The sequence below is a fragment of the Typopeltis vanoorti genome, chromosome 20 (assembly GCF_054136105.1).
Source record: "Typopeltis vanoorti isolate ZY-2024b chromosome 20, IOZ_Tvanoo_1.0, whole genome shotgun sequence".
Classification (NCBI taxonomy): domain Eukaryota; kingdom Metazoa; phylum Arthropoda; class Arachnida; order Uropygi; family Thelyphonidae; genus Typopeltis; species Typopeltis vanoorti.
Window position 1 is genome coordinate 82,147,925 of NC_143568.1, and position 18,007 is coordinate 82,165,931.

Genomic DNA, 18,007 nt, shown 5'->3' on the forward strand with positions numbered 1-18,007 from the left:
CACACACACACACACACACACACACACACACACGTGTTGCAATCCTTGGCATCTGTCCTTACCTGGAACAGACATCACGTGTCTGTTCCAGGTAAGGACAGATGCCAAGGATTTGCCTTTGCGTCTACTTATCTGCTTGGAACCGATAAGTGAATTTTTTCAAAAAGGATATTCGATTCCATAGATAATTGAAATGTATCCAATGAATTTTCTACTTGTTTTTCTACCTATGCAAGGCAGATTATAATATAATCAACATATATTATAGATTCATGAATATCTCTTTATTTATGATATAAGGCAATAATTAAACTATGATTATGTTTTATTTTAAAACTATAATTTTAAAGTAAAATGAAAATGTTTTCTAATGTTATTTGAGTTGTTATTGTTTGTTTTTAATGTGTCCCTTGATATACCATATTTCATGTGTCTATTATGATATGAAACGGTAATTATTTAATACAGATGGGTATTAACATTATTAAATTATATACTTTATCCGCCAGAGTTTTACGTGTTTAACCTTGATGGCATATAATTAATTATAGCTAACGGTTAACCGTTAGCTATAATTAATCACCATAATTTTATCCTTATATGTTCCTGTGATCATCCTACTTTATCATCCCCTACAAAACCACGAATGAGCGACCTTGAATTTCCGTTTTAATTAGAATGTGGTGATATGCTGTTTTGTTATCTACACATGATATTTAAAATGAAAATCACACACACTCTTTTCAGTTCCGCAAGCATAAACCCAAATGGTCGCACACAAATCGAGCTCTGCATTTGAGGCCTTTGCAAAAATAGATCTAACTTGATCGACCAACACCACAACTGGAATAAAACCCATATTATAAGATACGATACAAATGACATTCGAAACACACCTGCGTGGCAATAACTTTCTTAATTCACAATGATAGTAGCATAACACTTCTGACAGCAATAGGAGTTTTTACTTCTCTCTCTCTCTCTCTCTCTCTCTCTCTCTTTTCTTTTCTGGCAATCAACAACGTGAATTACACGTTGTTGGCTACCAGACCGCCTAAAACTTTATTTTATTAGTATTTCTGTATAACATATTTTCTGTTCATATTACAGCTAATATTTCAAGCCAGTGTTGGAATGAATTCTTTAGGGAATATCGCCATCGACAATATATCTTTCAGTCCTGGAACATGCCCTAGTGAGTAGATATCACTTTATCGATAATTTCGCTTTAGAAAAACCTTAACATAATTATTGTAAAAGATCCTTGTAGGACCAAAACACCTCGAGAGAACTGTGAAATTCACAGCTGAATATATTACTTTTATGAATAGCCTTCAGTGGTCGAGAATTTCTCATTATACATGAGAAGGTTGAAGACTACTTGAAGAGGTCGGTTATCTGGTCGCATTTTGGTGCATTGGGGAAAAAAAGAAATAAGCACAACCTATAGAAATGAAAACACAAGACATTAAGCTTTAGAATCCTCAGGGGGAGGAGACATTATCTTAGTGTGTCAGTACTATATTTCTCTTATTATATTAAGTAGCATAAAAGTCGCAGTTCGTAAAAAAAAAAAATAATATAATATATTATAATGATTTTACTCCATAATTATGAAGAAATAAAAATATCATTTCTAATATGCTGATTTATATGCTGAAATGTTTTTTTAAATATTTTATAACATAATTATATTTAGATATTTTTTTTAGATTTTGCTAAGGCTTTTGATAAATTGTCACATGACAAGCTGGTATTTAAATTGGAACGGATGGGGCTGAACAGTAAATTAGTGCGCCTGATTGGAGATTGGCTGACTGATAAGTACCAGCGAGTTGTTTATGGAGGAGCGATATCCCAGAAGAGGAAAGTTACTAGTGGTGTACCTCTTGGGTCTGTTTTGGGTCCATTTCTGTTTAATTTGTATGTAAATGGTATTGGGAAAGGTCTAAATGATGATATGCAGTCGTTTTCAGATGCTGCAAAGTTGAAGAGAGCTGGTATCCGGAGAGTTCACTGAAAAACAGTTAATCGAAAGACAGTTCATCGAATGCAATTCATCGAAAGGCAATTCATCGAAAAAGCAATTCACCGAATAAACAATTAATCGAAAATCAGTTTATCGAACAACAGTTTATTGTATTAATCGAAAATGCAATTCGTCGAAAAAGCAATTCACCGATGAGCAGTTAATCGAAAACGCAATACATCGAAACGCAATTGATCGAAAAACAACAATTCATCGAAAAATCACAATTCATCGAAAATACAGTTCACCGAAAAATGAATTATAAGGAGTGTGGGGTGAAGATGTGTGTGCAATTTTTTTGTTTTGTTTTGAATTGTTTTGAGAGGGATATATCTTTCAGGTCACTTATACACGGTAAACTACAGTATTATTTATCCGACTTCGTTCAGAAAGCGATTTTTTTGCGGGGCATACTGGTTGCAGTGAATGATATCCACTGAGGAGAGCTATCAGGAGTAGAGCGGATGCTGTGGCTTTTGCAAGAAGACTTGAATACACGGGCTGAATGGGTAAATGAGTGGGGATATCCATTCAATGTTTCAAAGTGTAAGGTTTTGAAATTTGGGAAGAAGAGATGGGATGTAAAGTACACAATCGGTGAAAATATCTTGGAAGTAGTACAGAAGATGAGAGATCTGGGAGTGATTGTGGACAAGGACCTAAAATTTCGAAATATTGTTACTGAAATTGTGAGGGCAGAACAGCGGATAATGGGACTGATACGGAGGGCACTGACTTGTAGAAGTAAGGATGTTATGGTTCTCTTGTATAAGCTTTGATCAGGCCAAATATGGATTACTGTGCACAGATTTGGTCACCTGGTTTTCAAAAAGATGAAGATGTGTTGGAAACGGTCCAGAGAGGACTGGTTAAGGTTGTTTCTGGTCTCTGGAATGTTGAGTATGAAGACAGATTGACAAAATGCAATTTGTTGAATATCTTGGATGCCACATCACGCATGACTTGGACCCCAAAAAAGGGATAAAAATTAGAATATCCAGAGCAACAACTATTTTAAAAGCCATGGACAAAATATGTAAGAGCCGGGCTATAAAGATGCAAACTAAATTGATCATTGTAGAAACCTATATCTTCAGCAGCATGCTCTATGGATGTGAGGCCTGGGTACTCCTGAGAGAATCTGAAAGGAGGATATTGACATTTGAGAGGAGTGCTATAGAAGGATCTTCAGAATAAGCTGGATACAGAAAGTGAACAATGAGGAAATCTACAGACAAATACAACCAGAAGAAAACCTGATCCAGAAAATAATCAAAAGGAAACTACGTCTATTTGTCCATATATGTAGAATGAATGATGGGAGAAAATTAAAAACGTTGCTGTTTGGAATGATTGAAGGAAAGAACAAAAGAGGAAGACCAAACAGAGAATGGGGCGATGATATCGTCAAATGGTGCAGAAACTCTGTACACAATCTGAGTCATTTTGCACAAAATAGAATGCAATGGAAGAATCATATCAAGATGGCATCAGACACCTACAAGCATTAGACCCATGGTTGTTATAATAATAACAATAATGTTATAATAAAAACAATTATAATAATAATTATTATTATATTATTATTATTGTTGTTGCTGTTGTTGTTGTTCTTTACTTGATATTATCATTTACATAACAATGCCTTGGATTTCACTAATAATCTGAATAGTTGGGTGATGGTCGTTGCCTTCTGGCATGAGGATTAGGAAATTCACAATATATTGGAAGCCAATTATGGTTTATAGCATGGTCTTTATTGTGCTGGTTACTCAGTACGCGTTTAAAACGCACGAAACGTTTACAATTTAGTTATAGTACTTTAAGTCCTGTGTAGCTCATGGAAGTGTCGCTTGGTTGCTCGAAGTCAGACTTAAGTTCAAGTCTAGTCGCCGACGGGAGGAACTTTTTCTAAGCCTTTCTTCGATCGATTCCCGAGTTAGTCAATCTCTGGCACGGGAAAGCGGGTTTTTCCTCCCGGAAACTCGGTTTTTTTATCCCGTAAACTCAAGAAAATCGACCGTAGTACCCACATTGTTTCAGACAGTAACATATCTTGTTAGGGTTAGGTACCAAGAGATGGCAGCACTTGTTGCCAGCCTCTTCATCAGTGGCTGCTATAATTAGTGATAGACAAGGGCCAGTTATCTCTGATTGGTTACCGGTGGAGATTGAACTGCCCACTCAGTCTCCAAAAGCTAGATAGGGTATAAAGGTCTCGCCTACTCCCCTATAAGGGAATAATGGAATTTACCCTTGGAGGGTAATGGATGGCAATGCTGTAGCCAGTGAAGTTCTAACTGAGGCTTGGCTATTGCTGTTACCCTCCTGCCATGATCAGAGCTTTAATAGCTCAATTACGCCTTATCCCTACACTGTCCTCTACAGATAACGGGGAAGATAAAAAGCATTCTTGCTTCGCCCCTTTAAGCCAGTCCTTATAAGGACTGTAAGGGAATAAAAGGCGTTAACTGATTAATTTAATTTTTTACAGTACTTTACCTTTCCCTTATTTCACAATCAGATGGATAATTTGCAAATAATAACATTTTTGTGAATGTAATATGACAAAATTCAACAAAGTAAATATAAACATCCAGTAACTTAATGCAAAAATACAAAGGATGAACTAGAAATATCGAAAATGCAACATTCATACGCATTTTCGATATTTCGATCGCTCTGAATTGAATATGGTATTTATTAAAGGCTTGAAAAAGTTCCAAGTTTTTATGCTTTTCTTGGGTAGAAAGAAATAAAGGGTTTCTAGACATTTCTTTAAATTCACATGAATGTAACATGAAACACTTACCATAACATGGTAAGCACTCTGATGGAGTTTTTCAACTGAAGGTGAATTAGCTTATTATCTCATATGGGGGTAGCAGGTTTTTACAATCCTGCATGCAGGCAAATCAGCCAGAAAAAATATGCAATTAATAAATAAAAATCATATTAGTGGGCTATAGGTGGCATATAATATATTGATGGTAGATCATGTAGTATGTAGCTAGTGTAGAATGCCTTCTCGAGATGATTCCTTTGACTCCATGGCGGTGTCACGTAATAATAATAATAATACGAGGGTGGTCTGAAAAGTTCTCGGCCTATCAATGAAGAAAACGAATTGAATTTCAAAATTATTTTTATTTTTCAAACATAATCTTCCTTAAGACATGCATTTATTCCAGCGCCATTATCCCGTTCCTGTAGTGGTTTTCAGTAATATCTGCAAAATACCCCTCTAAAGCTGAAATCACCTCTTGATTCAAAGAAATAGGCTGACCAGCGGGTAAGAGTTGTAGTTTTGCGAAGAGATAGAAGTCAGAGGGAGCCAAATCTGGGGAACAGGGTGGATGTACAAACAATTCATAGTGCAGAACCCTTAATTTTCCCATTGCCAAAACACCTTTGTGGGCAGGAGCATTGTCATTTTTTTTTATTCTGTAAACCAGGTATTTTCTCAGGATTTTTTTCATCTAGTCTGGTTAAAAGATCAGAATAATATTCCCTGGTTATTGTTTTACCCTTTTAAAGATTATTAATAAACAAAATGCCTTTAGCATTCCAAAACACCGATGCCATAACCTTTCCTGCTGATGGAACCGATTTTGTCTTCTTTGTCACTGAACAACTGGCTTCTGTTCGCTGTTTTGACTACTGTTTGGATTCTGGTGAATCCAAGTCTCATCCATAGTAATAAATCGACCCACAAAATCAATTTTATTCTTGTTAAAACGCCCCATGCACTGTTCAGAGATTTCCATGCGAGTGTGTTTTTGATCTGCTGTCATCCGGCGCGGCACCCATCTTGCGCAAAGCTTTTTCATTTGCAATTCTTCATGCAAAATATATCCTACACGTTGTTTTGAAATGCCTATAGTCTCAGCAATTTCACGCACTTTGACTCTCTGGCCATCCAATACCATATCGTGCACTTGATCAATGAGTTCTGATCTTGCTACGCTTTTTGGACGTCCTTCACGTGAATCATCTTCAAGGCTGGTATGGCTATGGCCACGTGTATAGTCGTCAGCCGATTTCTTAATTGCCGAAAACGAAGAAGATGAGTGTCCATAGACTTTTATGAACTTCGAATGAATTTGATTTGGCGTTTAACCTCTTTCAAATAATTTTATAACCGCATGATACTCAATTTTATCCATTTCAAAGGATACAGACAACACTTTTGCTTCAGACAGCTGTATATAAAAAAAAACAACTTGATAGAATGTCTTGCAATTTCACATCGATGCTTATGACAGATGTACCAACTTAGAAAAAAAAATCTTGCCGATAGTGTTGCCATCTATGGTCGAGGCCGAGAACTTTTCAGACCACCCTCGTAATTATAATAATACATTACATAGATGTTTGTGATTTCTTTAAATGGAAGATGTCCCAGTTACTTGAGACTTGAAATTTCTTGAAAATTTTCCATGTTTGGTCTCCAACTATAAATTTGATTTAAAATTATTTGAATTTAAAAAAAAAATACGGGCATTGCTTTAGGTTAGCCGTGTACATTAATTTAACTTAATAAATAAGCAAATATTTATTTATGATTCCTATAATAATCTATGTTTATCCTTTCAGTTTCTCCACAAACAGCAGCTAGAAATTCTGGTAAGTTTCTTTAAAAAAAAAAAAAATAGGTTATTTGTTTTTAATCCTTCATATCATCAAATGTAATGTATCCAGGTATATATTAATATATCGTAAACAATAGCATTATTTTAATATATTATTTTCACAAACATAGTTAATATGCATGGACTTGCTATTAAGCCTATCGTAAAATAAATAAAACTTAAAGAAAACGACACAAAATAAAAGTTTCAATTATTATTATTATTCGACTGCTATTATAGTTAAACTGTAATAGCAGTGGAAGTCTTCCAAGCACGTAACAACAAACAGTAAAATCAACACCTGGCTTGTGACCAGTGTAGGAACATAACCATGAAACCACCACCATCTATCATCTATTATCTTCCTCAGATAAGCTCTGCTAAGCTTCGAGGAAGAACATTACAAACTAGCAAGTATCTGTTATTCACAATTGCAATGTGTTATAAATATTATATATATAATTATTACAGCATCTATGTATGCAATTTATCTGAGACATAAAAAATATTATTATTATTATTATTATTATTATTATTATTATTATTATTATTATTATTATTATTATTATTATTATTATTATTATTATTATTATTATTATTATTATTATTATTATTATTATTATTATGTATATGTATATTCTATATTCAAAAATTCTGTATAATCTTTATTGTTAATATTAGAAGAACATGTGTTGTAAATACATAATATAGATAAAAAAAAGTATTTTTAAAAATTTTAATTGAAATCCAATGTAGAAAATGTAGCACTTTGTGCTGAATTCTGTAAAATTATAAGTTGCAATGTCATTAACAGTATTTACACATACAATAAACAAGATGTTTATTGTATGTGTAAATATTTTAGCAAATCAATAAAAAAATTTAAAAAAATATTATAACAGTGTCTCCATGGAGTCAAAAGACTCATCGCCGGAGACCTCATATTTACACACTAACCATTATTTACACAATACCTATCATATTTCTCCTTAAATTCATTCACAACCACCTCTGGCAACGCATTCCAGTCATTCACAACCCTCCAAGTAAAAAATCTACTCCTAACACCCTTGTTAACCACACTCTTACATAATCTCCAGGGATGGCCCCTCGTCTTCTCCCTTCCTGCACTAGTCTTAAAAATGTCATCAGCATCAATCCTGTAAAATCCCTTTAATAATTTATATGCTTCTATCATATCTCCTCTCTGCTACGTTTATCAGCTAGTTTTTGGAGCCCACAGATCTTCAATCTATCCTCGTAAGGAACATCCCACAGACCTACAACAATCTTTGTAACTCGCCTATGAATCCTCTCCACCATTTCTTCATCATCAAGAAATCCAGGTAACCAGATCTGTGCACAATAGTCCAAATGCGGTCTTATTAATGCCTTATAAAGTGGAACAATAACTGCCTTATCCCTTATCCCTTATTGTTAGTATGTTCTTCAACAACCATGTAATTTGATGTTATGTTTGGGCAATCTTTGCAATATGCCCTTTAAACTTAAGTTCTCTGTCCGCTATAACTCCCAAGTCCCTTGCTTCGTCAACTTCTTGCAGTTCAGTTCCGTTAATATAGTAAACAGCATGTGATCTCGCCCTCCCGAAGTGCATCAGCTTACAGTTAGCCACATTAAACTGACAGCCATTTACCTTAGTCCATACCGTCAGCCTATTTAAGTCATCCTGCAAGATATTTGCATCATCTGAATTAACTATCGCTCTTCCTAATTTTGCATCATCAATAAACAATTAAAACAGTTATATAATTTTTTTTAAAAAAATGTAATAACATTTTATTTATCATCATACAGAGTATTAACATATACACAATAAAGTATACTATTATATTTTCTGTTCAGTACAAATGTAGAGTATCACTAAAATGTTATTACAGTTATTAAAAATCACTTTAAAAATTAAAAATCACATTAGTGATTTTTTTTAAATATAAATGTACATAATTTATTTTTTTTTAATATCAATATCATAGCTTATTATTATATAGCCTATTTCATATACACATTTTTTTAGTATCAGTATCTTCATTATTGTTATACACTTTACTGACTGTTTTGTTACATAATCTGCATTCTTTGTTTATATGGATCACGTATAGGTGAGTGAGGCGTATTAATGCCACCTACTTCGAAGCTTGGGTTAGCTTTTATGAAGAGAGTGGAATTTAGACTTCACTATTTATGTTGTTGTTACTGTTTATGTATGGGATGTAGGCATTGGATGCCGGTGATTTGTGATGTGTATATTAGTGTTAATGGTATATTTTCCAGAGTTAGTTTTTTAATGTTCTGTGGTTATCTATGTGTTTTAAATTTCTTGGTAGGCTGTTGAGTAGCGTGGGTATCTGATGTGATCTCACAAAAGAACCGTATGAGTTGTTGAAGGGTGTAGGGATGTAGAGAGTTGTTGTAGGTCATGTTATACGATATGTGTCTCTGTTGTTTCGATAGCTGATGTTGAAGTAATTCACGTTATGTAGTGTTTCAGGTTTTTAATGCTCAGGATTCTGTGTGTCGCCATGTGCTGGTCGGATATTGGTTGTTGCGTGTAAGGTGTCCAGATCACTGTTGACACAATTTTCCTATGTAATATTTCTAATTTTGTTAGGTGGCTGTTTGATGTGTTTGCATAGACTGTTATTCCGTATCTGAGTCGCTCTACTAGCTCCGTTAAATTCTGCGAAATTGCTAAAAACGTTCATACAAATGTCGGCCTTCTTGACCGAATAGGAAGCAGCTCACCTCTCCAGCCGACAGGCTGTGAGTTTGAATTCCATTCTGTGCACTGATGTCTGGGAATATCTTTAACCGGTAGATGAATTTAATTACCCTGTGTGAGACAATTTTGTGCTTACTGGAAACCTGAAGTGGCTCGAAAAAATTCCATTTTTGGTTTCTAGAATCTAGAACATGGGAACCGGAAAAATTTACATTAAGAGCAATTCAGCTTATTGAATATTTTTATTTCTTATTCTACAGGCGATTGCGACTTTGAAGAAGATACATGTGGTTGGCAGAATGCATCACCTGAAGACAATGTCGATGACTTTGACTGGGCTCGTCAGTACAGTTACGTAATTAATGGACCAACAAGAGACCACACAAAGGGAACACCCGAAGGTGAGAACGTTACACATAAAATAAAAATAAAATCTTCTAGCGTGTTTTATTCCCTAAGGCAATAAACTAGGCGCAATTAACCCTAACTTTTTTTTTTGAAGATGAATTGGCAGTCAGTTTTTACCCTTTACCATCACTGATAGTGGCCTATGTGATCAATGATCATAAGTCTCAATGTTTAGCAGAATATTTGAAAGAGTATAGCAGACAACTGTCACCATCTCGTGGAACCTAATACTATATATTATTGTCTTAAATAACTCGAAAACCGGCTGGAATAAAGCCCTAGAAAACATTTCTCTAGTCGCGAACTAGAATAGAATTTATAATAATTTTCTTTTGGAAATTTAGATTTAGAAATGGAAGCAAGCGCTATTTCCATAAAACGATATTTAGTTTAGTAGGTCAACTTGAATGATTAAAAAATCTTGATTAGATAATCAGCATCGAAAGAACAAATAGGTAGTTCTGCTTTGAAAACAGCGAATCAGTTTCTGTTACCAGAAGATGCTTACACTTCTTACAGCTGCTTGCTTGGATTTCTCCAAGTTTAGATAAGTAAAAGCTTCCCCGAAAATCGACTTACAGAAATTTTCTTGAAAAAAAAAGATGGGGTTATTCAAAGAGTTCTTTATTTTTATTTGATTTTTACTGTGAATTTCGTGTAGATAGTATGGATAAACATAGATGCGATTCAAATATCGGTATTATCTCATTCATTTGAATTGTGAACCCATATAACGCTCAAAGCTCCATATATTTGTGTTCTAAACGAACACTGCGCACTGTTTGTTGGATTTTATTTTGAAATTTCCTTTCCAATGAGTTTACAACCATTGAGTAATTTATTTTCATTTGTAACTGAATTTTTGATAGCATTTTATAAATATCATACTTAATAATAAAAGGACACTCATTTTCAGGATACTATCTTAACCTCCTGAGTAATCCCCAACTTCCCCAGCGAGGAGGAACAAGGGCTTGGATCATCAGTCCCCTGTTTCCAACTTTGTCGAATTCCAAATGCCTGACATTTTATTATTATATGTATGAGCGGACCATCGATCCTGCAGGTCCAAGTCTTGGGAGTCTACGCGTATATGTTAAGCTTTCCAGTATGCAAGAGATTGGCCAGTATACTCTTATATGGAAACTCAATAATCATCAAGCTCAACGATGGCTGATGGCACGAGCTCCAGTGGTTGTTGGTTCAGAGCGTACAATCCCTTCTGAACCGTTTCAGGTAAGAAGAGAACTAAGTCGAATTGAATGTTCCTAGACCTTGGGTAGAACCTATTGATAAGTCATAAGGAATTTTAGATTGGTACCAAGAAACTCTTAAAAAATATTTAATAAGAAATATATATTAAAAAATTAAAGATGTTTCTCGTTTATATTAGGTATGTGTGAAATTATTACATTTTCTTTTATTAAGGTAGGCTTTTAAAATTATAATATACATCGAGATCTGCATTAAACTTGCAAGGCCTTTCAGAGAAACAGAACAAAAACATTTCCATTTTTTAACCAAGAATCAAGACATTTCAATGTTCAGTCTTCAAACTGATGTTGAATCGCTTTCTTTAATAAGAAGGATCCAGTGCATCGAAAATTTCTTCTATAATCTCCAACGCCTTTTTTGCGAAGCACTTCGAAATAACCTCATAAGTAGGTTTCCAATAATTGGTTTCTGCACATGGACAATGCACTGTGTCATCCAGCCTTGGATATCCAGGAACTCTCAGCCAAGCGTAACATTCCAGTACTTCTCCAATCTCTGTTTTCATCAGATCTGAAGAGAATCGATTTCAAGATATAGCGAATGTAGAACTTAATACTACTCCGTTGCTTCCCTATGGCGAACAGACACATCCAAAATTCGTTGAATAGTGAAGGGATCGCTATAATCAGTAGGATAGTACATTGAAGTTGATTGATTTCACACACAAAAAAAAAAGTTCAGTGTGTGTGTGTGTGTGTGTGTGTGTTTACGTTATATATCGGACAAATGTTGCAGGAGTTTCAGGATTACTCATTGATCTCACACAGAGTATTCATATCTCAAGTGTGAAGGTGGAGTATTAAGAGATAAAAGGGACCGAGGGAATTTTTTTTATGGTGCAAAGTCGTATGGTGATAAATCTGTTGGTGAGTTACATATCATAGTATTTTCAGTGTAAACAAATTCTTAACGCATCAACTACTTGCATCTGATCAAGTGTTAAGAATTTCTACGCCCAGTCATGTACATTCCAAGTCGATATCCCAATTCCACCTGACCACTAGAGTTCATTTGTTACTCGATTCTTGCCTAAAGCCGTCTACAGGGGTGGCCCATAAGTCACGAAAGGGTTTAAAATGTGAATATCTTTATTCTTTTTTTTCTTTTTTTTTTTCGGGTATTCTAAGGAATATTTGGGAAATTAATCATGGAAAAGGTTATGCAATTTTTTTTCACAATTTTTGTGAAGATCTGCAATTAAGTAACCATCATGTTATTGAAATCTGACGGCTTCTAACTTCTTCCTAGAGGATTACCTAATGGAAAAGGTGTGTGAAGGTCTTGTGAACAAGCATCAGAACAGCTGAGGAAGAACATTTATGCAAAATTAGGGCGCTGCATCCAAAAACATTAACAGGTTTCATGGAACATACCGTAGAAAGAGCCCCCTCTTTGTGAAGCCGAAAATGGAAGGCATTTACGTGATATGGTTTTTCATATCTAATAAAAAAACTTCCGGATTCTGTATTTCATTGTAAAAAAATATAAAAAGGAATTAAAATAATTAATAAATTATAAAGTTATTATTTTTTCTGATTACATACAGTGTGGCCTGTAACTTATGGGCTATCGTGTATGTAATGCTCTACTCGCAAACACAAGGAAGATATTTTCCTCTGCGCGCAACTCGCAGTGATATGGTTTTTTATATTCTTTTCATGAATTTCATGAATGCGCTGAAGCAGATGAAATACACATGCGCTGCTCATGACTAAAGCTCGTGTATTTTTTCATATCAAAGAAGATAAGCTCCAAGCAATAATGGATGAAGTTGTAGTCGCAAGAACTGGAAGCTGCCGTATCTCGTAAACAGTTTTCAACGATTTACTGGTTATTTAGAAATATAAACGATTTCTCCAACAGAAATCATCCCAAAGCCATTCTCTGATATGACTTCAGCACAACACGAGGCACTACAGTCTACACAAATTATTCACCAAAATAATACTAAATCTATTCTTAATTAGAACCTGAATGAAAATAGCCGGAAAGAAGTTGGATTTCACAGAAGCTTTGGTATAGCGGTTGACACGTTTACTCTCACTTAACCCCTAATAAAAACTCCAGAGTTTGCTTTAACAAGATAAGACACTGATGCAACGTACCCCTTCTTCCAAACTGTTGGAGGAAGCAAATATTAATTCCTCCACATTATACCATTTATCACCACATAACGGATTAAAAAAAAAAAACTTTTTTTATGGAAATTATAATCAGCTTTCCTAAAAACGACCATTACATAAAACTTAGGGAAAAAGTTGGAAACATGTTATCAATATTGACGAAGATTGTAGCTTGGTAGAACTGCAATTAAGGACATCGGAAAAGTAAATTATAATATTATGTCTGCTAGATGGATGCATTTTCCAACCTCTTTTTCTGTTTCATGGGAGTTCAGAATCGTGCCATGTCTGGACGAGATCAACTAGCTCATCTTCATTCGAAAGACTTTATAAAGATATTTTGAATTTTCTGAAAGGAAAATTATAAAGATTTACTGAACGATTCTAAGCATGTGTTAGCAAAGAAAAACTAAACTGTGTTGATGTTTATCGATGGCATCATGCTAATTACATGCAAAAACATTAATAGAGAAAGATGCTTCACATAGTTAACGCATGTGTAAAATCCGGACTTAAAAAATAATTGTTACAAGATAAAACTGATATTCCAGACTACTGTATCAGATGACAGATCTCTCTCTCTCTCTCTCTCTCTCTCTCTCTCTCTCGGACATGAAATTGACTAGTGTCATTTATTAGTATATTTATTGTGTCATGAATCAGCTCTCACGCAAGAAGAACGCTTCTTTTAAAAAATCTTTTATATTAGTTTCCACTCACCCACTACTGAACAGCCACAAGATCTATTCAGTCAAAGATCTTCTTCAAATCAAAATAAAATAAAATAATACACTGCTAAAGGAACCTTCTCGGAAATTCAGGTTTTTTGTCTCGGAACCAGGAAAACTGGCCAATAAAACACACGCAATTTACAGGCGGTAGACTACATATAGGTATAGGACTAATCTTCGAATTACGGTTACAAAATCAAAGATACTTGGAAAATCGTAGGCACTTAAGTACCTGCTAATTACCACCCAAGATAAAGAAAAGCTATTAGTCAGGAAGAATGTCATGGATCTTATTCATTACTCTTTTCCATGAAACAAGGATGACATAAAGTCTCTTCCCGACTTATTCCGAATGAAACTAGTCTTACCAATGCTTTGTATCCGATGAAATGGAATATAAAGCATTGGTAATCAGGTCAGACAGCAAAAACTGACGAACTAAACACATAGTCCGTCACAAACGACTTGACATCAAGATAACCAATGAGTACCGGATTTAGTTCTTCAGAGATCCTAAACATAAATATATTGTGGTGTACTTCCTCGTAAAATGCGAACCTTAAAAAATAAATAAAAATAAAAGCTTTAAGAAAAAAAGTGGGACCCTGAGCATAGGGTCCCACTTTTTTCTTAAAGCTCAGCGTGGTGAATGGTTAATGGGACTAACTGCTGCTAACGTCGAGTGATGTTGGCAAAACTGACACTCATTTTCACAAGACATAGTTTTCTGGTTGTTAATCGACATCCAGCAATCAGAAGATATGGGTAATATTAGGAAATCAGATGCAGCCATACCAAGAATTAAGGATAGGGTCAAATATTAGTTGAACTGTGATGAAAATATATCCACGTATCTCAGATAATATATACAGCACCTGTATCTTGTTGAGCAGTCTTATGGAAGGGGGAAGAAGGAAATGGATTCGATCAGATATATGATGCTATGCTCATGTACAATGTATAATCTCTAAACTGGAATAGACTTAAAATAATTGAGTGCAATTTTAGAATTGTTTCTTTCTTTTTTTTTTTTTTTTAGATTATTATGGAAGGAATTTGGGGAGACGGAAGAGTAGGAGTCGTTGCAATTGATGACATCAGTTTCTTTGACGGAGATTGCACTGGTAAGTAACAAATCTTCGTCTTGTTCTTTCTTTTTTCTCTCTTTTTTTCTTTTTTTTCCCTTCCTCTGTGATTTTAATATCGTGAGAACGCGCACTATAAATTTCTGTCTTTTTAACACATTTATCTCTGGTTACGTATTCTATTTACTGGGTAAACAGAGAGAGAAGGGAAGATGAGTCCTTGGACTCCTTCGAGGAGTCGCATAATAATAATAATTTTATTTTTTTAATAATATTAATAATAATAATTTTTTCCGCAATAATAATTATAATAATTTATAACATATGATACATTACATACTTATCATTACATATGATACAACATTACATACATTTGTTTACATGTGATACGTACATTACATATGATACATTTATTTTATTTATTTATTTATTTTCATTTATTTTTTTTATCTTGGATTAGATGAGATGTATTTTCTCAGCTTTCATTCTCGAAGCTTATTTGTGAACTTATCTGAGGATGACACCAGTTATCTGGTGTCATTATTATTATTTATTGGTTTATTTGCTGTGTTAGGAAGCTATGAAATCAAATCTATGTTTAATTGGCTTGATTTCCACTGCAGCCGTTGATTGAGAAATTCGCACGCACGCACGCACGCGCGCGCACACGCACGTACACACACACACACACACACACACACACACACACACACACACACACACACACACACACACACACACACACACACACACACACACACACACACACACACACACACACACACACACACACACACACACACACACACACACGACAACTTGCAATGTCTTGATGCGTCGCTGAACTGGAAGCCTGAACGAATATATTGTGTTTCATTAAGTTTGTATGGTCTTTTGGGTGCATGTTTCTTGTTCATAGTATGTCCTTAGAGCTCTTTTCAGGCTATTGTAGTTTGTAAGATTTCTGTATTCAAAAGGTAATTTGTTTATCATGTCTGGGATGTAGAAGTTTTGCATGGCTTTTCCATGGTGATTATTGTATTTATATGTGATATAATTAGTTGTCTGAGATCTTGTTATACGGTATGTATTTCTGACTGTCCTGTAGTTGGCATCGAAATAATGTTTCAGCAAAACTGCATAGTGACATAAATGTTTTGCTGTCAGTATTTTGTGTTCTGACATTGCAGTGTATATAAAGTCGTTATTGTCTCTTTGTTCCCAAAAGATCAGTTTTATCATTTTGTACTGTAGCGACATTAATCTATTTAGTTTGTAGGGTGCACAGAAAGCATCCGTTGTTATAGAGTATCTTAGTATATTTTGGCATAGTGCTTTGTATCTTAGTATATTTTGGCATAGTGCTTTGTATATTAGTGTTTTTAGGCGTGTGGGAATTATGTCTTTTAACCTGTACAGTTTGCCAGTTATTGCTCGGAGTTTGTTGTGTAGATGATTTATGTGGCTATTCCAGTTCATATTTGCATTGAAGTAAATTCCAAGGTATCGTATTGTTTCAACTTGAGTGGTTGCAGTGATTTTGCTGTTCTGTGTGTTTTTTATGTTGGAAAGTGGATGTTGGATGGTTATATATTTGTTATCAACTGGTCGAGTCAGTGGATTTCTGAATATCATTAATTTTGTCTTTTCTGAGTTTAGGTGTATGGAGTTTTTTGTGAGCCAGTCAGTGATCAGATTTATGTCATGTTGCATATTTGTGTGGGCTATACTTGCTTTATTATGGATGATTATTATAGCTGTATCATCTGCGTATTTCTATTTTGAAGGTAGTTTGTAAACCACCTGTGAAGAGGCTCGTCTATTCCAACATGCCTCAGCTTTTCAAACACGGTTTGATGTGTAAGTGTATCGAATGCTTTAGTTAGATCAATGAAGACTACCATGGCAATTTGGTTTTTATCTAAGGCGGTATTAATTACGTCTGTAAAGTCTTCCAAGAGAGATGTTGTTCCCATATTTTTCTGAAAACCATATTGTGTTTTGGGGATAATATGAAAGGTCTCTGTGTATGCTGTGAGTTTCTTCAGTATGATCCGCTCCATAATTTTATTGATAATTGGTAATGTTGCTGTGGATCTGTAATTGCTGATTAAATTTCTTTTTCGATGCTTGTATATGGGTGTGATTATGGCGGTCTTTAGCACACTTGGTATCTGTTCTGTTTTAAATATTTTATTTATTAATTTTAGTAGGATAGAACTTAAGCTAGTTGCATGTTGCTTGATATCCTTAGGTCTTATGCCATCAATTTCTGGGCCTTTGTTTGGTTTGATTTGATGTATTGCAGAGAGAAATTCTGCTTCTTTTATGGTTGGAAACCATTATGTCTGTTTTGATTGTGGTCCAAGTGGAGGGTCACGTTTTGTGACTGAGGGAATATTTCTGTGCAGTTCTTGGATGGAGTCTCCAAAGTATTGGTTGAAGTCATTTGCTAGTTGTTGGATAGGTTTTGCGTCTTTCATGAAGCTGTGTTTTATGGTTTGGAAGTCGATGGTGTTGGGAACACATACCATCTCATTGATCAGATGCCAGGTTTGTTTCATATTGTTTTGTGAAGAGGTTATTTTGTCTCTGTAGTAGCTTCTTTTTGTATTTCTGATTTGTGTTGTAAGGCGATTCCATGTTATCTTATATTCAGTTTTTAAAGCTGTGTTATTTGGCTATCGCTTTAATTCTTTCCATAAAGCGTCCTTTCTGTGTATTTCTAGGATTAAGTTTTGTGTTATCCAAGGATTTTGTGTTGTTTTTTAACGAATTCTGACTTTCTTTGCAGCTTTCTCATATATTTCCTCCAGTGTGAGTTTAATGTTATTGTATAAGATATCTGCTGAATCTGATGCCAGGTGTCCCCAGTCTGTTTTTCTTATTTCGTGGTTGATTATTTCTTCATCTATTATTGTTTTCTGTCTCTTTCCTTCTGTGGGACATTGCATGGATATTGTCTTTGTGTGCAGGTTTAGA

General features: G+C 34.7%; 1 protein-coding gene across 1 annotated transcript in view; it reads left to right on the forward strand.

Moving 5' to 3' along the window:
* Positions 1 to 18,007, forward strand: part of LOC150095601 (MAM and LDL-receptor class A domain-containing protein 1-like) — a 117,633-nt gene that overhangs the window by 62,499 nt on the left and 37,127 nt on the right. Inside the window, exons 10-14 of the mRNA XM_090410335.1 lie at positions 1,111 to 1,195; positions 6,626 to 6,655; positions 9,664 to 9,804; positions 10,728 to 11,047; positions 14,980 to 15,064. Coding sequence (XP_090266461.1) covers positions 1,111 to 1,195; positions 6,626 to 6,655; positions 9,664 to 9,804; positions 10,728 to 11,047; positions 14,980 to 15,064 — 661 coding nt within the window. The remainder of the gene's footprint in view (positions 1 to 1,110; positions 1,196 to 6,625; positions 6,656 to 9,663; positions 9,805 to 10,727; positions 11,048 to 14,979; positions 15,065 to 18,007) is intronic.